At 38.4% G+C, this 24,149-nt stretch overlaps 1 protein-coding gene across 1 annotated transcript in view; it reads right to left on the bottom strand.

The window, feature by feature from the left end:
• Positions 1-21,691, bottom strand: part of SCML4 (Scm polycomb group protein like 4) — a 77,801-nt gene extending 56,110 nt beyond the window's left edge. Inside the window, exons 1-4 of the mRNA XM_007423354.2 lie at positions 21,676-21,691; positions 20,234-20,344; positions 19,817-19,861; positions 3,047-3,061 (exon numbers count right to left, since the gene is read on the bottom strand). Coding sequence (XP_007423416.2) covers positions 3,047-3,061; positions 19,817-19,861; positions 20,234-20,344; positions 21,676-21,691 — 187 coding nt within the window. The remainder of the gene's footprint in view (positions 1-3,046; positions 3,062-19,816; positions 19,862-20,233; positions 20,345-21,675) is intronic.
• Between the last annotated feature and the right edge of the window lie 2,458 nt (positions 21,692-24,149).

The raw sequence follows: 24,149 nt of genomic DNA on the forward strand, positions 1-24,149 counted from the left end.
GACTTTTCTGTGATAGATCATCAAATATTCACTGTACAAATAAACCTATGTCCCGTCTTATTCAAAACTCCAAGCCATAGAAGAGATTTTTTTTGTCAGTACAGATAGAAGCCAGTGACTATTTATCATTTTGGGAATAAGCAACACAGAATTCATGGCTTCCTGATGTTTTGAGTCAGAATCAGAGATATTGATGCTCATTTTCTAGATTGTGATTGGATTCATCAGATCTGCAGTGCTTCTTATTTATTACAAATAAAGGCAATATTTTCAGCCTAACCTACCAGAGCTCTGTGATCTATGGGAAGCCAAATTTTTCAGTATGATCCCTAATTTTTTATTTTTTTTTTGAGCATGTACTAATATCAGCCCTGTGCTGAATTGGGGTCTTACTATAAATGATGCTGATCACAGTTTGTTTGTTTTTTACTTTCACAAATAGCCAATCAACATCCTATCTGGATCCAGATTGCAATGAGAGGCTTAAAGAATTTCTGCCACACAAGCATTCTTGTGTGTGTGTGTGTGTGTGTGTGTGTGTGTGTGAGAGAGAGAGAGAGAGAGAGAGAGAGAGAGAGAGAGAAAGAAAGAAAGAAAGAAAGAAAGAAAGAAAGAAAGAAAGAAAGAAAGAAAGAAAGAAAGAGGGAGGGAGGGAGGGAGGGAGGGAGGGAGGGAGGGAGGGAGGAAATACCATGGACTCACTATAAAGTGCATTACATCCTCCCCTTTGAAACTTACCAAGAGATGATAGAAAAGCAAAGCCATAATGACTATATGCACTGACAAGGTTCCTCAGATTGTGCCAAGATCTCCTGTCATGTATAGCTATAGTGGCTCCTGTATGTGGAGCTCTCTACATGTTTTCAGTGATGATACACTGAATTATTTGCCTATATTTACAATGAGTCACAGCTTTGGGTAAAGGATCTAAGCAAGGCTCTGAAGAGAATTGAGAATACAACCAAGCCCAGGTCACCCCAATTCAGATGAAGTCTTCAGCAGTTTTTTGTGCCTTTCCAGCTTGAAGGTGTAGTGAATTATTCCTCCAGAGTCCCTGAAGTTTTCCAGACATGCAGCTTGAGGCTTCAGAAAGAGCTAAGAACACTTCAGACTCAGCAGCAAGTAAGGGAGGACCTAAGGAATCATCTAGCCTTTCCAGGCCACAACAGGTGCTGGAGCCAGTTTTATTGCCAAGTGTCAACCCAGGTCATAAAGCTCCTGCAGTGAACTCTCCAGGGTCCTGATACTGCTAGAGCCTAGACCTGCTCTGCCTGCCTCCCATTCTCTATGTAACTAATCCTTGGTGGCTTCCTGGGAGGTTTTTGGGTGGACCAGGACACAATGCCATTTTTTAAATAGCCTTCCACCAGTGTGTGCATGCGTATGTGTGCATACGCTCTGAGGCATTCACTTTCTCTACTTCTACATCTAAAATGTGTTTCCTGATTTTGTGGTTGTATTATATTGCTTTGTAATGCTTGTTTTGATTAAGCTGAAAAGATAATGGTCAGAGTTACACAACTGGTCATAAAGCTGGAAAGTTCACTGCAAAGGGATAGGAGTTAAGAGAAAAATGCCCAAACTAAAACAATATGCCTAGTCTGGGGAAAACTCATAAGGAACACTGTACAGATCCATGGAACCAAAGGCTATCAAGTCTTCATGGCATTGTTCCTTTGATCACAGAGGTGTCTTCTGCCAATGGAGAGTGCTACTGCTCGCATGTCCTGCCTGTGGGCTCCCCAGAGGCATCTGATCAGCTCCACAGGAACAGAACAAGAATGCTGGTGTTCTACTGCAGGGTTCTCATACCCTTAACATTAAGTCACACTGAGAAATGAATAGAGTTTGTGCAGAAGTATTCTATTTGCTACTTTGCACTTTCCTTTTCTCAACAAAGTCTTTTGGAATGGTGGCCACAATAAATTTAATAAAACTAATGAACAGCATTTGTAGAAGAAGCATCTCTTCATGGGTATATGTACACCTTAAACTAAACACCTTAAACTTTCCTGGGATCACGTGGCAGAATTTATTTTATTCAATTTGTTTATGCTGCCTGACTCCCACTGATTCTGGGCAGCTCACAAAGTAAAAAACAATACAAAAACAACAAATAAATAATACAATTTAATAAATCTAAAATAATTACAAAACAATTAGGAGATAGTTACAAGATGGCAATTCAGACAACACACAAATCTGAAAGTGGGGGGTCCATCCACCCTCCTCCATAGCCAGGTTTTCATGTCCTTCCAGAACTCCATCAAGGTGGGAGCCATCTGGATCTCAGGGGGGACCTCATTCCAGGAAGAAGATTGAGTTGCTTTAAGATGTTGCTGGCATATGCTATATTTGGGCTCCTGTACACTCAAGAGCATTTTTTGGAGACTGTATCCATATATTTTAGGAAATGCACAATCTACAAGCCATGGAAGCCTCCCAAATACAGAATCATAGGAGAAATGTCAAACAAGACAGAGAACAGACCATATGTTTTTACATCAAATTAATCTTGTTTTGAATGTCGCTTTAGCTGAATCATGATCTTGAGCATAAACAATTTATAGAGCCAGAAATAGGCTAAATAACAACAGAGGATATCTCTTGCTCTTTTCCATTTCCTTTAACTCTCCCTCACTCAGGCCACATTATTCATTATTCTTCTGCATTTCTTAGATTTCTCCTCTATCTTTCCTCCAGGGGTTCAGAGCTGTGCATATGGCATTCCGTCCTTAACCTTTATCCATATGATACTACAGTATAGGGGAGGGTGAGTCAAGAGACAGTGACTGGCTCACAATCACCCAGTGAGCTTCCACAGCTGAAGTGGACCTGATCCAAGATTTCTCCTAATTCAGCTCCTTAACCAATACATCACACATACGATGCCTTAATGGTTGACATACGCAACTCTCTTATCGTTTTCTGAAAGAGAACCTAACCTGAAGAGGAGAGAAGAATTGGCAAGTTTTGCTTGCCAGTGGTTTACATACACACAGATGCTGGAAAGATTTAAACTAGATAAGAAAAGCTATGAATTCACCACTGAGAAAACTGAGTTTGAATTTGCTCTGTGTACTAATGATGAACATCTTACTGCTAAAATGTATAAACTTTTGTTAAAGATGAATTTGGAAGATGAATATGTTAAAGATTGTATGGTTAAATGGGCAAAAAAATGGATATAATATAATGTTAGATCAGTGGGAAAATATGTGAAATAAAGGGTTAAAGTTTACTCTTAATTATATGTTAAAGGAAAATTTTTATAAAATTATGTACCATTGGTATTTGACACCAGATAAATTGTCAAATATGTATAAAGGAATCTCAAGTGTTTGCTGGAAATGTAATCAATGTGAAGGTAAATTCTATCACTTATGGTGGACTTGTGAAAAGGCTAAAAAATATTGGAATATGATATGTACTTTGATTCAAAAGATTTGAAAATAGATTTGCAATTGAAACCAGATTTTTTTTCTTTTAGATATGATGGATAAACAAATGGAAAGACAACACGGAAATTTATTTCTTTATATGATAACTGCGGCGAGACTCCTATATGTGCAAAAATGGAAGGATATACAAATACCTACTGCTGAAGAATGGATATTAATGGAATTGGCTGAGATGGAGAAACTCACTGCTTTGCTCAAAGACAGGGCACTGTCTAACTTTGTCTCTAATTGGAAACCGCTCTTAGACTTTTTGCCTGATACTCAAAAAATGCAACTTTGATTTTGGGATTTGCTAATTAATGTTATACTTCTAAAAATATGTTGTAAAAATCATATGTATTATCCAAACAGATTAATTTTTAGGAATTTTTCTGAATACTAGATTAAAAACTATTTTTATTACGTAATTTTTTTAGATATTAGAGTAAAAGGGAAATATATTTTTTATCTATATCTGAACCAAGGAAAGTCGGAAGCTACTCTTTCTTTCTTATGCCCCCTCTTATTCCTTCCCCCCGCCTTTTTTTTTTTCCTTTTCTCCTTTTTCCCCCCTTCCTTTTTTCTTGATTTTTCTGTATGTTAACTTTTTTGGAAAACATAATAAAATTTGTATTAAGACACATATGCTTGCCTTAGTAACAGGTGAGGAAGATGCCAAAGAGTCCTACAGAACACCATAGTGCTCTGTATGAGCGTACTGCTTCTCTTTTGCTTAACAAACAGCCACAAAAAGAAATGAAATTGTAGGTAGATCATATTTAGTGATATATTTTACTGTTGGTAATATTTGCTATGAAACTTAATAGATAATACTTTCTGTCAGTTGCTTTTGTCAATATTCAGGACAAAAAAAATCAACGTTGTTAGTCAAATACTCAGAACCCTTAATGTGCGTGTCTTTTCTTGCACATTCTATGCAACACTGATGCACCATTAAAGACAAAGTGTAGGTTGCCACCCAGCTGAACAGAGGATCCAGCTTTGAGAACATAGATTGCATCAAGCTGATTCTTCAAAAATGTTTATTGGGATTCAGAATTTAGTTGCATTTTTATCCCAAATGTCTTGGTTAAAACCATCACCCTTTCTGTCCTTCACATAGCTTAAGATTTCTTAGCTTTTTCATCTCTCTCAAGAAGGGTGATGGAGGGATTTATATTAAATGTTCATACTTTATTCAAACATCCCCTCCAGGCTTGTGAAAAACAAAGCAAAAAAAATTGCCAGTCTGCAAAGTCTGTGCTTGGTGTGTCACACCACAAATGTCTGGATGGATTTTTGACTCTTTTCTATCCTTGCTAGAATTCTACTTGTATTTGAAATGCTGTATAAGCAGTCTTATTGACTCCATGTTCTCCTTGCATTCTCTTAAAGCATAAAGCCATTAGACATGCTATTGGTTTACCCAAAATCTCTGCTTTTCAGTAAAGCTCCAACCAAATGGTCAGAATGGTATCTGTTTTATATCCTTCAACTAATAAGGTATGTGTTAGATTGTTAAGTACTGCAGACAAACAGCAAGAGATGGAATATCCCATAATGTTTTATCTTGCTTATGACATTTATTTGGCTTTTAAAATCTATGTTTGGATGAAGGAATGTTTCAATTTTCAGCTTTCAGTTAGAATAAGAGAAAGAGGTAAAGCTGAACTTTGCTCTATTGTCATCTTAATGTAGTCACTGCTCCAGTGCAGATATGGAACAACATGGATTTTGCATTTAAACTCTGCTTGAATGCTTTTACGTAAATTGAAATATTAGAAGACACTAATAAACTTTACAGACCCTTTTTCCAAAGAAACAAAAATCTAGATAAGTGTTTATTGTTCCTAGAATTCAGAAATAGGATGACTGAAACATGCTACAAGTCACATTACGAATAGCATCAAACAGCTTTCATTAAAATATCACTGAGAGTAAAGAAGTAAGTAATTTTTCCCCAAAAATAATAACCTAATCAAGTACATCTTGAAGATTAACCATTTTTTTATTATTGTATCTGTATTCAGTACAATCTGCTCCCAACTATGCAACTTGGATTCTAGGCCTGAAATAAGTGTGTGAGAGTACTGTAATGAAGTACACCCATTTCAGAGGTGGAAGCAAAGACACATTGGTTGGGAGCTCTCTACTCTCTGGCCACGTGCCTTGATGGTCTATATGATGTGCAGCCAAAAAGTACTTACAAATAAATAGTTAAAAAGATACTTCAGCATCTAGACATATCCCTAGAGCCAGGAAGGGAGGTACAGTGGGCTCATCCTTCAAGCACTCAGAGCGAGGACTTCCTGCTGCAAGGCAGAATAACCCAGGATGCATCTTGCAAGTGCTCTCGACAAGCAGGCCCTGTGCAATCTGAAGCTTATATATCATCTTTAGCACAACTCTTATCAGGCGAGGCAGCTGTTTGGGCAACTGTAATACAGGAAAAGGGGCCCTCAGGGCCGAACCAGCCCCTCCCTCTGAGGTACTTCAGTTCTGAGGTGGCCTGGAGATAAACAGCAGCTGGAAAAGTAGGTCCCTTTGCTGCTGCCGCCCCCCCCCCCCACGCACACACACATTTTCATTATAAGCCAGTTTCTCCCTTCCCACCAGACCTCTGGGTGACCAGGAGACGATTGAAGGGGCGATCCCCACCCCACCTGGGTCTGGCTAAATACAAAAAAGGGAAACTAAAACACCATTTAGCAGGGTGCAGCCCAGCCCAGTTGAGGTAGGTACTAGAAGTGACCAGTCAACTCCAGGTTTTAAACAAAAATAAACTTTATTAGAGATGCCAAAGGAAGATAAAGTGCCACACATACACAACACACAGTTAAAAAGAGATAAAATACACACACACACAAAAAGCAAAGTTAACTACACCCAAACAACTCAATTTCCAACCTTGCCTGAATCCTCCAAGACTCCAGCCAACTCTCTCCAAACCCCCAAACTCTTCCTGCCCAAAAAGCTGACAGAGCCCCTTTCTTTTCCTTTAGTGGCAATCAGGGGTCAGGTGACTCCCTCTGGGCACCTAAGGCTGGCTTGTGATTTAAAAGGCCGGTTGCTCCCCAGTACAGCAATAAAATAGCTTTGACCAATTCTGCTGCTAAACTGTAAATTCCCATGGTTTCAACTAATTTTATTTCAGTATCAAAAAGGACACATATAGAACAATGAAACTTCATAGCAGACAATGCCTTTATTAGGAACAAATAAAATTTGATCATACTTACCAAAATAATTAAAGGCCAAGTTCTCAAGACAGATTCAAAGCCTAGTAAGTGGTTTCTATGCTCCCTTCTTTTCTTTCATTTTCTTTTTTTCTTGGTAAAATCAGATCCCCATTAAATATTACAGTGTTGAACTACTGCTTGAAAACTCAACCCCAGAATTCTTTGGGGACATGAAATTAAATGCAGTCTTTTGCTGTTCAAAATTAGGCTGTAACCTTATCCTCAGTTTCCTGAATATGCCCCCCTCCCAAAATTCTGGATATAAATGAATAGGATTGTATTGTTAAACTATATTCCTGAATTAAAAACAAAATCAGTGACATTATTTTCTATCTAAAAAAAATAGTTTTTCAAAGAACAAATAAAGATTTAAAACATTTTTCTAGAACAAAATGAAAATCACAGCCCTTATCTTAAAATGTAGTTAGTGCCCATCACGGTCCTTGTCTTTCTTGAAATCAAAAGCATTCCTTCACCACCACTCCACACTAGTAGTGAGTGAAATACAAGCAGTGCTTTTCTGAATCAGGAAGGAAAAAGGTGCAGTTGTGGTTTCTAATCTCATAAAGTCAAACCAGAAAACTTAATCAAACCCTGCTTGACCTTGAAACAAGATTAAGTGTTTAATCTAATCTGGAAACACAATGCTCTGAAGAAACATGGCTGGAATTGGAGACGCTTAAATCAACCTTTGATAAAACAGTAACCCAGAGGGCAGCTTTCTTTTCACTCTTTGAATGGCCAACATAAGCTTGGTCTTTATTAGCAAGAAGCATGACTGCATGCTGGTCTGCTTGAGAGGGAAAAGATGAAGGAGAAATCACAACTCTCTTTGACTTTTCAGATTCTATGCAATATGTTTCTTTGTCCCCCAGATTCTTAGCTCGATGGCACAGCAGACAAGGCTACAACTGAGTTTCTGATCTTCAAGCTACCTGAGTTATCAACCAAGCCACTTTACCAGCATTATTACTACCACCTGGTTAACCAGAAATGTTGTTCGTTGCTAGATCCCAAGCTTAAATTACCCCACAGAGGCCCCAAGCCGGAAGAATAAAACACAGTGTTCACCTAACCAGTCCATACCTCTAAAAGGAATACAAAGTGAGCCCATTAGTACTGCCACTCTAGCTTCTGGTACCTTTTTTCCAAGGAAACTGAACTCTAGGTAACACAGGAATGCTTACCACTTTTCAGTTCTTCTGAAGTAAGATGTATGCCTGCACAACACTCACATCCACATTTCTATATTGTACTCTCAAAATTTGTATGTTGCTCACACAGAAGGTAAGAACAGTTTCTTTCTCTATTTCATTTAGAAGGCATCGTTTTTAACTATTTTTTTTTGTTTTCATAAACTAGCTGGTTATAATATTTATACAAAAATAATTTATAGTTGAGGAATTGTATCACTTTTAGTCTGGAATTCAACGCACTATTTTGATAACAGTATTGTCAGAACACAACTCTATCTTTGCAGAAAGGTTGATTAGCCCATGATGTTACAGTGATTCAACCATTCAGATGGCCATGAACTTTCAAAAGAAAAAGAAAATGCATCACTCAAAAAGGGAAACTATTTCACAAAATGCGTGCATGCTAATTGACAGGCACAGTTGCAGATTTAGAAAGAATGGCTATAATATAAATAGGAAGGCATATCACATCATTGAGGGGAAGATTGTGACCCGACAGATGCATATTTATCCTCATCCTAATATCAGGTGTTAATTGTGAAAGAGCAGCTTGAAGACACCACTCTGCTGTCCCTCTCTTCTCACTTCTATCCAGATCTGAACGGGACTGCCCTTCAAATAGAGGACTCCTTAGTAAGTAAGACACATAGCTACCCATAGAATGTAAAGCAAGGTGACTTTTCCCTCAGCACAAGATACTTTCTATCTTACTAACGGCACAGCAGTGGTTGACGTTCGCATCTCAAGAACAAAAGCCAACTTTTAGAAAGCAAAGGTAAAATGCTGGCATTTGACTATTAGCAGAGGTAAGGTGAATGAAAAGAATGGCTGCTGAAATAGTGAATTGTAGCTTGCAGAATTGCCCATAAACAGATGTGGGGAGGACAGACCCCTTGGATGTTACCTACTGAGCACTTGATGAAACAGCTGCATGATGTGACGTTTATGATCCTGCTTGCTAGTTCATTGTAAGGACAAGTTGGTTTGTCCTTCCTGAGGGCACAGTGCACTGCCTGACGTACCAAACAAGCAGAAGTACTTTGCTCAGCAGGTCACCAAATCTGCTGCTGTTGAAATCAGCAGGAGGGAAGCCAACTCTTTAAAAAAAAAAAAAGTTGAAGGCAAAAAGTACAACTTGTTGCAACTAACAGGACAGAATTTCAAACTCTTGAAAGCAGGGGTTTTACTTGCATGTAATGGAAAAAAAAAAAAAAGTAAGCCAAAGGGCTTGATTAGCTTCTTTAAAAATAAGTATGCTTTAAAACCTTATTTTCATTGTTGTATTTCAGAATTCATTCTATCCAAATATATCCACAGGTATATAACCTGTATTTTATGTATATGCAGGCTGATGGATGATGAAAGAAGCATAAAAATAACTAGAATTTAGACTGAAGCAATTCAGTCCATCACCCTGGTGGGAAACTACTAAATGCTTTATGTGGATGAGAAAAAATGACATAGGAAGGGACATTGGAGGAATTTGTGATATGTACTTTTAGCTGTCGATTTACCAAAAGTAAAATTAGAGAAAGAAATACAAGTTCTCTTTTCTGATTATTCTCTTTCATATGCAGTCAGGTCTCTTTCAAGTTGAGCTCAGCTGGTGATTTCATGGACTTTTCTTTTTAAAATACTGCAAGGTCTAAAGGCTTGACATACACAGATTAATTGAAGCACTGCTGAATGGGGCTGCTTTTTAATAGCAACCAATAATTTGGTGTGCTTGGTAGCAGCGTATAGCTCCATGGTTCTGGCCATAAAGAGACTCTTAACTACATAAACATTGCTGGCAATATATATATATAGAGAGAGAGAGAAAGATACACAGAGAGAGACATTCATTTTGCAATATTGTCTCCAAACTGAAGAACCTTGTTAAGTAAGAATCGTGTGTACGACACCCATAGAAAATAAATTTCATATAGATATGCTGATTGCTTGACTTTGCACAAATGTCACCATCTGTATCATTTCTGTTAATAAAAAAGGCAAGTTAAAACACCTGTTTAAAACTGTTAACACTAATTCATTGCCCAGCTGCTTGCTCCATACAAGGGCAACTTCATTTCGAACATCTAAGGAACCTGTTCACCTATAAAACAGAAAAGGAATGGCTAATTAGGGAATCTTCTCAGAGGGTGGAAACGGTCCCTGCTTCACGGAAATTGTTGAAATTAAATTTTAGACCAAGTCCCTTAAACAAAATGGATGAACCAGGTCTCAGCAGAGCCTAGATAGTACATCATCTGAGGAAAAGCTCAAGGAAGGGGACAATGATTAAGAAAGCTTCCAGACAAGCAATTCCTGGTACCAGCACTCAGAAAGCACTATCCAGTTAATCGATCTTTTCCTTCTTCACATATTCTTAGGGGGAGGAAGGATGGAAGAAATTGTAGGAAAATATTAAAGGGTTACAAGAAGATGATGACATCTGGACTCTTCTTGCCACCTCCTCAGTAAAATTCTGTATTTGTAGCATACTAAACTGCAGACTAAAATTTTCATCTGGAAGTACATTGGAGTACTTCAGTGGGCAAAGTTTCTTCTCATTTAAGTGCACTCCAGCACTGATAAACAAGGGCTACAGAAATAGATGGCTAAAGAAAGATAAAAAGGGTTGTAACCATTTCAGATTTCAAGCAGGCAGCCACCTTTTTTAAAAAACATTTCTTTATGTAAGAACAGAAAATCAGCTTGAGCTAACAAAAAATCACCAGAGCCTGTGTTCCTCAAGAAGCTACCAGGAGTGTCTATACTTGCTCATTTGTTAAAGAAAAGAATTTAGAAATCCTAATTTTATTAATAACTGGGCAAAAAAACTCCCAAGAAAATGGCAGGACAATTCACTTTACTAATGAAGCAATCTTATGAATATCACTCTAAATGGTCCAATTAAAAAATCTTAATTTTATAAGCTGAACAGCTTAGAGGTTAGTAAACATTCATCCAAATCACCTTACTTGGGAGTCACAATGCATGGAACTGAGCTGTCAGTCAAAGGGACTTTCTCCAAATATGCACAGGAGACTGAAGGCAACTCAGTGATTTGTGGGAAAATGCAGGACTGAGTGGACACCATACTAAATGAGCTACTAAAGTCTGCTGAGCAATCGGTGGGAGAAGGAAAGATGCAGCATTTCAAGGACATTTTTCAAGGTCACAGAAAATTCCAAGGGCAGTGTTACGGACAGAATTGCTCTCCCATATTTCTGCTTCAGTCCAAAAACTTATCTATTCAGTGACATTGCTTTAAAGGGGCAGTCCTGGGGTTTTGTTTCACCTCAGACACGTAACATCCGCAACAATTAATATATTCCTGTCGCTTTGAAAGACATGGGATTAATTCAGATGCAATCAAACTTTCCGCCAGAGGGAAAAACAAGTAAGGTAAAACACAAAAGCCTCTTGTTAAAAATATACGACAAATCCTTTCAAGCATGAGAATTCTCCTGAAACAACCATTGTAATTGCCACTATAAAGAGGAAACGGGAGGAGGCGACCCTCTAAAGAAGTGAGCAGGTCTTCCATACGGAAGCTTGGGAATACACTCCAGATATTTGCACATTTGTCAACTGGCAGATTAATGAAGCCATTTTGACAAGAAAAGGCCACAAAAGAGGTCGTAGGATCTCACTGAAATTTGTAAGAGATCCAATTTAATTTGCATTGTAACACACCATTGTTACTACATTGCAAAGTTATGTACCCATCGCCTTCTGTTTATTCAGACAGAGAATAACTATCTGGAGGACAGAATTTAAGAATGTACTACATTTATTTTTATTTTTATCCCAAAATGAAAGCCAGGGCACATAAAACAAACAGAAAATACAAACAGCAATTTTGGGCAAACATGATTAAAGCTTTGCATGACTGTCACTGCAGCACAAGTGATAAACTTTGGCTTTCAGAAGAGAGCTGTAAGGAAGAACGTGTGTGCAATATGATAGCAGAGGGGCTGATCTGAGGGTTTGGTCCTCCTGCCACCTCTTTCTGGTTCAAGCTCTGAAACAAATGGTACCACAGCTGTGAAGAAGGACCTTGCTTTGCATTGCCCTCCCAGCCCATCAATGGAAATTTCTTCCCAGAGCCTTGTATTTAAACATTTTTTTTAAATAAATTACTTTTTTAAATATTTCTTTAAAATATTTTTTTAATTAATTAAGATAAAACCATGAACTCACAAAGCAGCTAATCAACAGTTTTTGAAAAGGCAGACTGCATGCACGGAGAAGGTGGAAACAAGAGACTGATCGCTATCGAGACAGGGCAGACCAAGATAATAATGGATCATTTTTACCCCAAAATAAAATCTGGGGCATATAAAAGAAATATAAAATGCAAGCAGCAATTTTGGGTAAATATAATTAAAGCACTGCATGACTGCTCTGAAGTTTCAGAGAAGGAATGTTCCTGTGCAGAAAAGCTGACTGGCTTGGTGGTTGAATCTCACTTCAGTTCTTTTGGTAGGCCACCATCTTCCACAGCCAGGATCAGTAACAATAATAATACTCTTTTATAAGGTATAATAATGTTAGATAGTGAGATTTATTGAATCTAACAAACATTTTTGGACTTTAGACACCATAAATTACTCTCTTGGCAATTTATATTATTGAATGAAAAGCTACATTTCAGTTAGAATTTAATGAAGATAAAAAGTTTTTTTTTCCCTATCCAGGTTCATGGACTTCCTGAAATTTATCCAAATCTATCCGTGGACCCCAGGATAAGAACTTGTGTTTTAACATATTATTAAATCGTATACATAGTTCTCCATCTTGTCATTTTTACAGTATAAGTACATTTCAAAGATCAGCAGAGAACACCCTTCGTATAGTTTGTAGTCATCTTGAGTCTGCAGCATTTATACAGTAGGTAGAAGCAAGTATTAGTCTCTTTATGTCTTTTAATTTTCTTTTTCCTTTTCCAGGAAACAATTTCATCCTTACAGAACAATTATATATAACCTGGTTGTCTTCTTAGCCATTTAATTCAAGGTTTTCTTTATGTGCTACACATCAAAGTAGCCACCTTCAACCAGGTGCCTCTGGATGGGTTGGACCACATCACCCCTCAGGCATTCACTAAAAACAAGGCTAAGCTAAAGTATAAAATAGCATATCTTAGACAGGGATGGGTAAATTTCATGTCTGGAAGAACTCCTTTTTTCTCCTTCTTTACCAGAATCCCAAAATCTATCAACCCAAATTTGAAAAAATAAGCAGTAGAATTCAAGAATGTTGAGCCCAGGAACTTATTTCAATTACCAGAACTAAAATGTATAACTAAATTAAAAGTCTGTTCTTGGTTTTCTCAAGTTTTCCTCATATCAACAGTATAATTTAGGTTGGGGTGAGGAGCTACTTTGTTGCTTCAGACAACTAGGGGACAGAGGGTTTTGCAGATCTACTGCAAATCATTTGGCCCTTGCTAGTGGACCCTGGTTTAATTTCCACCAATTTATGTTTCAAGCTACATTCCATTTGTTGGCATGCGTGTGAATGTTCCCTTTTCATCCCTCCTAGATACAGTAATCCTAGTGATGGATGCTGTTCTATGGAATGAATATTTAATTAGGACTGAAAATATTTCTAAATTAGTAGCCCAGATTTAGCATCATACAACCCTAGAGTAGGGAAGAGGCATTGCATCAATCCAATGCAACCCTCGCTCAGTCCAGGAATCCAGATTAAAGTATCCTTGATCGCTGCCTAACTTCTGCTTGAATATCATGGCGATATAATTCTTTATGGAAAAATTTGTTCCCACACGGATGAGAGGAATGGATAATTTTCCATGACCTTGATAAGTCGTGGAAGTTATGTATCACATCCCTAGTGCTTGCTCCTGGCAGACAGCATATTTCACAAACTGATGAATACAGTCAGCATACATTTGTTCTGTTTCCTCATTGCAGCATGTCACCAACCATCATGTATCTTCTCTTAGTGTCCTCTCAGGGTACAGCTCCATCCCTTCTGGCCTTCAGGGCTCCATCATCCGGTCTCTTCTTCTGCTATGCTTTTATTTCTTCTCCTGAAGGCTCAGACCATACTTTTTCTGTGATGCCCTGTTTCTGTCTTCCAGGAGCACTGGGTATCTTGTAAGTTTTCCGTTTCTGGTTTATTATCTGGTTCCGTTTATTCTTGCTGCTGGACTTGCTTCTTTATTGAATTCTCTTCTTTATGGACAGGTCCATCCTCTTCAAGATTCTGTTGTAGCACCTTATTTGTTTGTTCTGATAACTAGCTATCCTCTTTCATCAACTCAGGTATAGCTACTCATTGCACTAATCCTTTGAGTTCTTTTATCAAAGACTGCTACAAGTTTATTAGTCATTTACAACACTTTTATACCACTTAGTCATAAGATTCTGGCATTTGCTGCAAATTTTATCAGATTGTTTTAGGGCAGGGAACCAAAATATCACAAGTACTATAAATCACAATTTACAGAATCCTGTCCACCATATTGGGAAATTTCATTTTTCTTCCTCTTTGCCCACTCAGGGAGCTTGCTCCTTGGAACCTGACTGCTTAATATGCCTTCTAAAAACTCTACTTAGTTAGCAAGAAGCAACCACTTAATTACTCACAATGGGAATCAGCAACTCTCCAGAAACATCCCTTGCAATTAGCCATTATCCCAAACATTTTTTTTACCCCTCACAGCTGCACACACAGTCCTTCAGACCCACATCTTCTCTGGTCACTCTCTTCTCTTGCTTATCTATTCCTACAGTTGAATTCCACTGGAATTCATTGCTCCCCATTTGCTCACTCACAACACTTTTATACCACTCAGTTGAGAAAAAGGATAAATGGGTATTTTGGGGAGGGGGGTCCATCACACTCCTATATACATATTTCCTGCTGTATCAAGAATGTAAAGTATTTTCAAATACAAGAGCTTCAGAGCTGTTCCTGTTGTTGGATTCAATAATCTAGTCATTGGGTTCAAATATCAAGCCATAATGTAATTAATTTAATTTTAGTTTCATGCAATGGGTCAACCGAACCACTATACTTTTATGCCTCAATACTATATATGAACCAGGCCATTATAGCTTGTTCAACAAATCAGTTTAAAGCAAACTATGATTCAGCATGAGCTGTGAACTTAATCTATGGGATTCTCACTAAAGAGAAGATGCCTGACTTCAGGCTTCTTACACACCCAGGAGTGAGACTGTTCTCTCTTCAGCTAAAAGCTGACATTTCACTTAAAATCTTTGGATGAGAAACTTAATAAAAGCAGTATTTATGTACGTGGTTAACCATTTTTTTAAAAAATTATATAGTTATCTTTTGCAAATGCTATGGGCTCTCAAAAGTAACTCTTCACACAGATTACTGGTGAACTAGACCCACTGTGAAGTTTTTTTTAAGTGCTACATTTATCTTTGCAGCTAACTTAATATGCAAATAAATTCCAATATTTACTGAGCCATGACCGAGCACTACTAGGCATGCCTCTCATTTGTCACTAATTGAGGAAAATACATGAAGGTCATCAAATGGAATCAGAACATATGCAAAATACTCCTCTTCTGCAGTGGCTGATGCAGAGTTTCAATAATATTAATGATAAATGTGTGCATTTTAGTTCAGTATTTACAACAGGATGCTACAGTTTGGAATGTTCCTGATCAGAATTGCAGCCAACCAGTGATACTTTCCTCCAGGAGTTTTCACATCATCATCTCAATAATGGGCCTGCCTGCCATGTCCATGGAGCAACTTATTCCTGACACTGCTAGTTAGAGTGACAAAATCTGGAGAGGAGTTCTATTTGCTGGATCCCATAATCACATGGAAAGCCTCCTTTCAGGTCCTTCTCTTTAAGGTCACAGACTGAGAACTCTGGAGCAATGTGCACAGAGATCCTATCTCATAGATAATTGTCCTATGGGGAAAAAAAAGTGGAGGAAGTACTGTGTAGTTCTGGGAGGAAAGGTGGGATATACATCCAGCAAATGAATTAAAAATAAATAGATATGGAGAGCCTCAAGTCAAATAAAACACTTTATTACAGCCAAAGGCCAGCTAACAATGACAGCCAATGTACATGCAATCAAGCTAGAGACCATTCGTGGGATGAAGTGTAGAGTAAAATGCATCTGTAGATGATGGCTTATCCAGACCACAGCAAGTCTAGGCAGACATTACCAATCTGGACACTCTACTTCATCAATTAATAATCATGTGAAAGGGAAAAGAGAGCTACTGTGTGACTGATGGCAAAGGGTGGGGATAGGATATTTAGGGTAAAAGTGCCTACAAATAGAGAGGAGTGGTGAGAAAGAAGCCAGGCTCCCCAGAGAAATGTTTCTGCTAGGGAAGATTTTTGTGAGAAATTGTCACACCTGCCTAGGGCATGTTGGTCACCTGCTTCCCCCTTTGCCCCTTTGGGAGAAAAAGGATTGTCCCAGCGTTTGGATGGCAGAAGAGGCTGACTCCACATCGGAGAGTTAGGGATCAGTAGCAGGCAGTCTTTCCAACTGAATGCACGAATTGTGTTTGGAGCCTAGGAAGAACTACAAAATGAATTATTCACCTGGTATTGACATTACGACCTGCATTCTAAAACAGAGGCCGAGAATCTGGCTTCATATCCTGACTGTTTTAGAATGTAATAAAGATATGTCCATCATCTTTCATGAAATAATTAACATAGCAATAGCTAATCTTTTTAAAGTTTCTTTACAATCTCTGGTTACCTAGGTGATACCTGTGATTAGAAAATTTCTCACCACATTAGCATTTTTCAATAGTGTAAGTCCATTTGTGGCACAGTGGTATGGACTTGACTATATTTCTCTCACATAACATTTATCCTCAGGGAAATACCCAGAGATGGTGCTGAAAATTGGCAATTTCTTATCGATTATATAAAAACACTATAGGATTTAAGAAATAAATAAAGTTCTAGCATATAGCTCAAAGAGGGATGTGCATGTGCTAAGAACTGTATTTTCTTTAAAGCTCCTTGGAGGTGCTTTTTTACAGAGGAATTTCTTTAAAAGGCCAGTTCTTTTGAAAAAAATAAATGAACTAGTCTTTTGATCTATGCTTATGATTCCTGGCATTATTATCTACTGGCCCAGAAAAAAGCAGACAGGCAAGTTACTTTTAACTACAGTTAGTTCACAAATAGCAGACTGCAGTGTGCAAAATTCATGATTATGGAAACACAGTCACAATCACTGATTCAATGACCAAAATAAAGTGATTTGATTTGCTCAGTTAAAAAAACCCTCTTCTGCGATCGTTTTATGTTTTTTAACTACACAACAATTTGCTTCAAATTTTAATGTAACAATATCGCTTACAGTGGCGGTGATTCCTTCTGCCCATAGTTTATACATTTTAATTCCATTTTATTGGGTTTTTAATTTTTATGCTATTACATAATCAACTTCCCCAGCTTTTCAGTGTTGGATTAAATAAATGACTTAATAAATATTTATTGGATATTTCAGTCTTTATTCACTGAAAGATGCAATGTTTTAATTGACATACTGCACATTCACCACAGACATTCCAGTGGGACTTTCTTACTGCTGTGATATTTGGTCCGTATTCTCAAAAAATTGCACACACATCTCACTTTGTATTATTGAGATGTTTAGATTATTTCTTATGCACATTAATGTCTGTTTAAACATCTGTTGAACTAGAATCTACATTTCGCTAAGCAGCATATCTCTACACATATTATTATTATTATAAATTCACGGTAGCTAGTTCCACTCTTTTATGCCAGCTGGATAGGGAGCTGGGGAAGTAGTTAAGAATAAGTTGATGGATTTATATTTAGTTTTGCTTTTATCATCTTTTCATGAAGTACATAGAGAAAATATTCCTAAATCCTATGGTATGTATACCAGCTATAATGTGATTTACCTATACATGTTCATAACTGTATCTATAACAATGATTCTTCGTTTAATATATATCTTCCATTTATAAAGAAATAAATATAAATAGCATTCTGTTCAGGAATGAATACTCGTAAGCGAATGTATCTTCTCTTCTCTCTGCAACCCCAGAATGTATGAGTGTAAAAGGAAATGAGCGTTAATCTGTTTGCACAATGTTGGATGGTTGGAACTCATTGACTGCAAATATCTTAATTCCTTGTTAAGTACTTTTTTGCTGGAAAGCAAACTAAGGAAGAACATGGTTTGATAGGCCACTAAGTGTCCTGTTGAACATGGCACAGACGGCATTTTTCCTCGGCTCATTTCCTGGTTCTCAGTTGGTACATTGCTCTAGAATACAGGGATTTCCACAGTGTAATTTCTAGGAGAACTAAACCAGTACATTGTTTACTGTGCATGTTTCAAGTAACCTCCATTTCAATATCAATACACTGAATTAAAAAAAAATTAACTTGCAAACATAGGTTGAGCCAATCAGAGAATACAGCAAGAGAAGGAGTTATATGCTTATATTACATTGCAACTCCAAGGGCATTTAGTATCTTAATGTTCAGGTCATAAAGATAATGTTTCAGTTTGTTAATCTATAATTAACCAAGATGTTCTTCTACATACCATGTTCACATTAAGGAAGAAAAATAAGATTTTGAATTATTCGACTTAGTTGCAGAATGTAGTAGATTTCCAATATTCATAGTTAGAACTGTATGTGTTGCTAATAAGCTAGAATCTTTAAGACAATTTTCAGTGTCACTGGCTTCTGAGTTCCTTATAAATTATTCTTGCTGTAATTAATAAAAATGGGGTGGGGGGGCAAGGTAGGTAAAGTTCTGCAATGATCCCTTTGAAAGTTTAAATGACTTCTCTTATTTCTCTGCTGTGTATGTGCATATATAAATGTGTGTGTTACTGATTTTCCAGAGAACCAAATTAATGTTGTGGTTAGATCCTCAACTATGTTTGAAGCTTATCTCTCTACCTTGGGGCAGTTACTATGTTTCAGTGGCAGCCTAATAAAACTCTTAAGGCAGTTATGAAAATAACCAGGAAACAGAAAACCATGAACTAACTGGAAATTCTTGGAGAAAAAGTGAGATAGAAATCTACTAAAGAAAGAAAGTACCTGTGAAGAAAAAGAGACTATTGTGAAGGGACTCTTGCATATGCCATGCAGAAGTGGAGGCTAATACAATAAGGAGATAAAGCATGTCCTTTTTTTAAACCCTAATTTCAGATAAACCAAAGCTGTCCCACAAGTTTCTAACTTACGCCTTCACCCAGCTATGTATGTATGTGGCAGAAAGAGACTGGAGCCAACCTATAGCAATTGATGTCATCAAAGGACAAAATAGAGAACATACTCAGAGTGACCTGGAATGGGCTTACCTGTTACAGTTAACTACTATATTTTAAAAAGCATGCTCTCGATCTTATCCAATTGCATTAATTACCAGACAGATTTAACAAAACACAGGGAAACAAAACTCATTTCACAAGTCAAAAAAAGAAAGGCACATGCCTACATTAGAAAAAAAATTACTGAATTTCTGCTTCATCCAGCATCCTGCCTCTGACAGAGGCCAACCAAGTCTTCCCAGGAAGCCATGTGAATAGGACAGTGCTTCTCTAGTTTCTGTCTCCCCACATCTGGTACACTGTGTCTAAACTTAGAAGTTCCATTAAGTTATCATGGCCTGATAGAAGTATGACCTGTAAATTACACTAATCCGTTTGAATCTATATTGAAATCAATACCTGAAAGGGAAAAATGTATTGCTCTGTGTGTGTGTGTATGTGTGTGTGCACATCATCCTCATCACACAATTTCCTTTTAGGGTAAGTCATATTATGTAAAGCACTTAAAAGAAATATGAAATAGTATGCTAAAGAAATAAAGAAGGCATGGTAAGAAAAAGAAAAGGAACTATATCTATGAAGGCTTTTTTATCCTACCTTTAATTGATGAAAAAGATGAAGATGGTGGTGGTGATGGTGATGGTGATGGTGATGATGATGATAAATGGTGTCATGAATACCTAGATAAGTTGAAGGAAGAGAGATATTAAGAAGCTAAATATCATAGTATCTTTCAAATCTAATGTATCCAAAAGTTGAGGTGCTGGCAGTTTAAATTATAACTGAAAAACACACATTTTCAAGCACAAATGATGAGGAGGGAAAGACTTCTTGTATTATTCCATTTCAAACATAATACTCAGTAAGCACCATTTCTAAGATGAAAAGAAAGGGATTTACATGAAAGGATATCATGCTCTCTCACTTTCTATCATCTATTTTGTCTACACAGAGGCAGAAGAAGCAGAGAAAGACAAGGGTGAAAATTAACTGGGGACAATCTCAGGGAAATGTATTCATTGAACTACGAAGTGCCTCAGAGAAATTCTCACTTTTATGCTGGGTGGTCATTGTTTGTTCATTCACAATATAAACTCTTGCTGAAGGCTGTTCAAACTCACATATCCATTTGTAGTCTTTATTCTGTTCTCCATGGCATCCACCTGTGTAGTAAAAAGTGTTCTGCTTACAGATGTTTCAAACAAGTCTCTGAAGATACCAAATACATCCAGCTGCCACATTCATACAAAGCTCTATCTTGGAATTGATTCTGATGGCAGATTCAGTTTGAATTTTTGATCTAATCCAGGACATATTTGCATCACTTTGCTCCAGATGTGGAAATTAAACTACTGTCACCAGTCCTTCCCCAGCAAAATAAATAAATAAATAAATAAATAAATAAAGATATTTAAGAAAAATACACATATCCAGAAAATTATTCTTTAAAATACATGCACACTCAAATAGAACAAAAATATATTAAACAATGCATCTCTCAGAGCAGATATTTTAAATGTCAGTCTTTGATCCACAGATAGGTTATATCAAAATAATATGGGAAAAAACCAATGAATATAGTATGAATTAATTGGACCTAAATCCAAATCACCTACTAATTTCACTGGTTGGAGATCTCAGCTACCCCTTTATATTAGCATTGCATTTGTCTCCAAAGGCTTGTCCAATTAGAGATAGCCATGACTACAAATCTGGGAACAGTAGAAAGATTTTAGTCCAGCTTCTCTCGGGGTTGCCCCATCTTCTGCACACTCCAACCCACTGCACGACTGATTCTTGTTTATGTCTTTGCTAGCCTTGCTTTTTCTCCAAATCCAGCCTGAGAAGCTACAGATAGATTCCCCCCACCTCTTTAAAAGCATCTGCTACTCCAGACTATTTGATCACAAATCTGAAAGCATTTTGTTCAAAAATAAAATCTGCATTTCCAGCAAATGTCACACACAAAGAGAAAAATTCCATACTGTCACCTAAAATCCATTCATGGGTGCTTATTTACAAACTATTGTGACAAGGGGGTGGGAGGGAGAGGAAAACCAACTTCTAAAGATGCTTATTGTTCAATTACGCACATTATCTCCTTGGTTTAAGTAATAATGTGACGAACACTGAAACAGCTTTATTAAACAACAGAGGCTTTTCACTGGCCACAGAAGAAAACTGCTAAGAGCTGTTTTCATTTCTAGACGTAGAATGAAATAGCTGTGAAACGTACATTACGATAAACATTTTCAAAAGACAAAAAAGAAGACATATGCAGGCACCTTGTTAGCTAAATCATTAATTTCTCTATAAGTTATACGCTTCATGTTCTCCGAGTGAAAACCATCGAGCTTAACAACACAAATTCACAGAGCTTCTCACAAATTCCCAACAAAATTTGTAAACCAGCACAAATGTTCAGGTATAAATAGACCAGAGAGAACAGCTTCAAGACATCAGTCTTAGGAGGAAATCTATTATAAGAACATACTATTTATTTTCTGCATTAAACAGCTGTCACAAGATGCACACACCTCTCTGGTGATCAGAAATGGGGAAAGTCCACTTCCACAGACATATGAGAAATCTTTAAGGCACTCAAAAACACATGGAACTCACCACACACCCACAGAGTGTCAGTCTCACGGACACGTTTAAAAAAAACCCGCGAAAGGGTTTTTTCCGACACCGAACAGTTCCAAAGAAGGCACTATTAATTAGCTTTAAGATGGTAAACTTAAGCTGTGGCTCGAAGCGCCCGTAAAAATAGTGGATCTCGTGCCACATATGCGTACGTGCACACAACACATGCATGAATCCTAGCCGATGCAGAGCGCGCGAGGAATATTACAGGCGAGAGCCGTGCACGCCGATCGAATCACAGCTGATTTTCAAGAGCAGAGCAGGACGACCCAACCGCACAGAGCCAGCACAGGGGGAAATGCACATAATCGCCTCGCCTCGCCTCCCCTTACCTACTGCTAACGTTTAATGCTGGGTCAGCTTCTTTACAAGCAGCAGGTCTGTCGGCCCAAAGAGTAGAGGACTTGTAGCACGTGTACACCGACCCTTCCACAAGCCATCTTTTCCCTGCCTGTTAGCACGCCGACCTTCCCCAGCTGCAAACATCTCATTAGACTAATGCATTCAGCACAGGCAGAAAACTCGATTTACCATAGCTACAGCAATGAATTTCCATTACGATGACAGCTTCTACCACATCATGTCCGGAAAACCAGCCAACCACTGCCTTTTAAAAAACACACACACACACACACACACACATTTTACATGCAGAAAACGAGGCCTGCGCGTGTGTTCTGTATTCTCGTCCTCCTGCTGCTAAACTAAATGGAAAAATTGTTGCGTTTGAGAGTCTGCATAAACGCATTTGCACGTTGGGATTTTTAAAACGTTTCTTACACAGCGATAGCAATTTGACAACGGACAGAGTGAGCGTTTGGAAGCCCTCCTCTTTTTTTAACTATTCCTCCTTTGTTGCCATAGTAACCAGACTGGATCCTCGTCTCTTTGTCCCAGTCATCCAGCAATGTGGCCCAGGATTGCGCTTTAGACGACGACACCAGAGGCAGGCGGAACTGGAGCCACCGCTTGACTTGGGAGAAGCTCAGCAGCCGCTCCGCAAACTTGGCGTCCTCGACCGGGCGACTTCCGCAGACCGAGCTTTCTGCGCCCCGCCCCGCCCTCGGAGCTCGGGCCCAGAGCTTGAGGAGGGGCGCGGGGGGCTTCGGGCGCCTCCCAGGCAACAGCGAGGGGGCAGGTTGGCGCCCATGGTGCAAACGGCAGCAGCGGACAAGCCGGGGGTGGGGGGATAAAGCAGTGAACCACGGTGGAGGGGTGATCCTGCACCCCAGTACCTCTCCGCCTCACCGGCCCCCTTGCTGAGGTGCTCATCTCACTGAAGAAACTGCGACACAGCGAAGGGCTTCCATGGATGGTGGCAAGGTCTGGAACACTTTGAGATTTACTAGGCTATGGCTCTATCAAAAGTGCTGGGGAGTGTTCCCCTAGGAGACAAGAACCACCTAACCAACCTTGGCTGAGTTCAAAGACCTCAGCTGGACTTGTACTGGTTAGTACTGGGATGGGATACCACCTGGAAATCCCAAGGTTGTCTGATAAACAGAGAGGATGAAAATGCATCCAAGAAGAAGGCACTTCCATACCATGGTCAAGAAGAGTCCATGGATGAACTCACAAAGCCATCAAAAGCTAAAACTGAATGAAGGAAGACTACTTCTGGCAATCTCTACCTAAGCTGATATCTAAGTACATACACACACAAACTATGTATTTATGATATAATCCCTTAGATAAAAATGCTCAGCAAGTGTAGGAAACCTGTGATCTTCTGGATGTTGCTGTGCAACCTCCAACAGCCCTAGAAAGCATGGTCAGTGATGAAGAATGCAGAAAACAGAGCTCAGCAACATCTGGAGAGTTACAGGTTCCACTTCCCAGTGTTAAGCAATTGTAAGAACTGCCTCCTTGGTTCAAACCAAATCCAGAACTTGCTAGACTCACTGAGACAGGATATTGATGATGGTGATGATGATGATGATGATGATGATGATGATGATGATGATGATGATGATGATAGCAATTTTGCATTTGTCCTCCATCATCTAACAACAAAAGGAAAGCTGAAGTTGAATCCAGAAGTTTTAGAAAGATCCTCTAGGACAGCTTTCCCAAGCAACTCAGTCTCAGCTGCTGCAAACAGAGCTGGCTGGGAGTTCTGAGGATAGAAAGTGTATTGATGCCTTTGAACTTTGGTGTTGGAGAAGACTCTTGAGAATACCATGAACAGCTAAGGAAACAAACCAATGGATCTTTGAACAAATTAACCCAGAGTTCTTACTCGAGACACAAATGACCAGGCTCAAATTATCCTACTTCAGAACATTATGCTAACACCTAGCTGTCTGTAGAAGGCTCCAATAC

Source organism: Python bivittatus, unplaced genomic scaffold (genome assembly GCF_059951505.1).
Source record: "Python bivittatus isolate LINGU-HERP-01145 unplaced genomic scaffold, Pbiv_v1 ctg000020_np1212, whole genome shotgun sequence".
NCBI classification, from domain to species: domain Eukaryota; kingdom Metazoa; phylum Chordata; class Lepidosauria; order Squamata; family Pythonidae; genus Python; species Python bivittatus.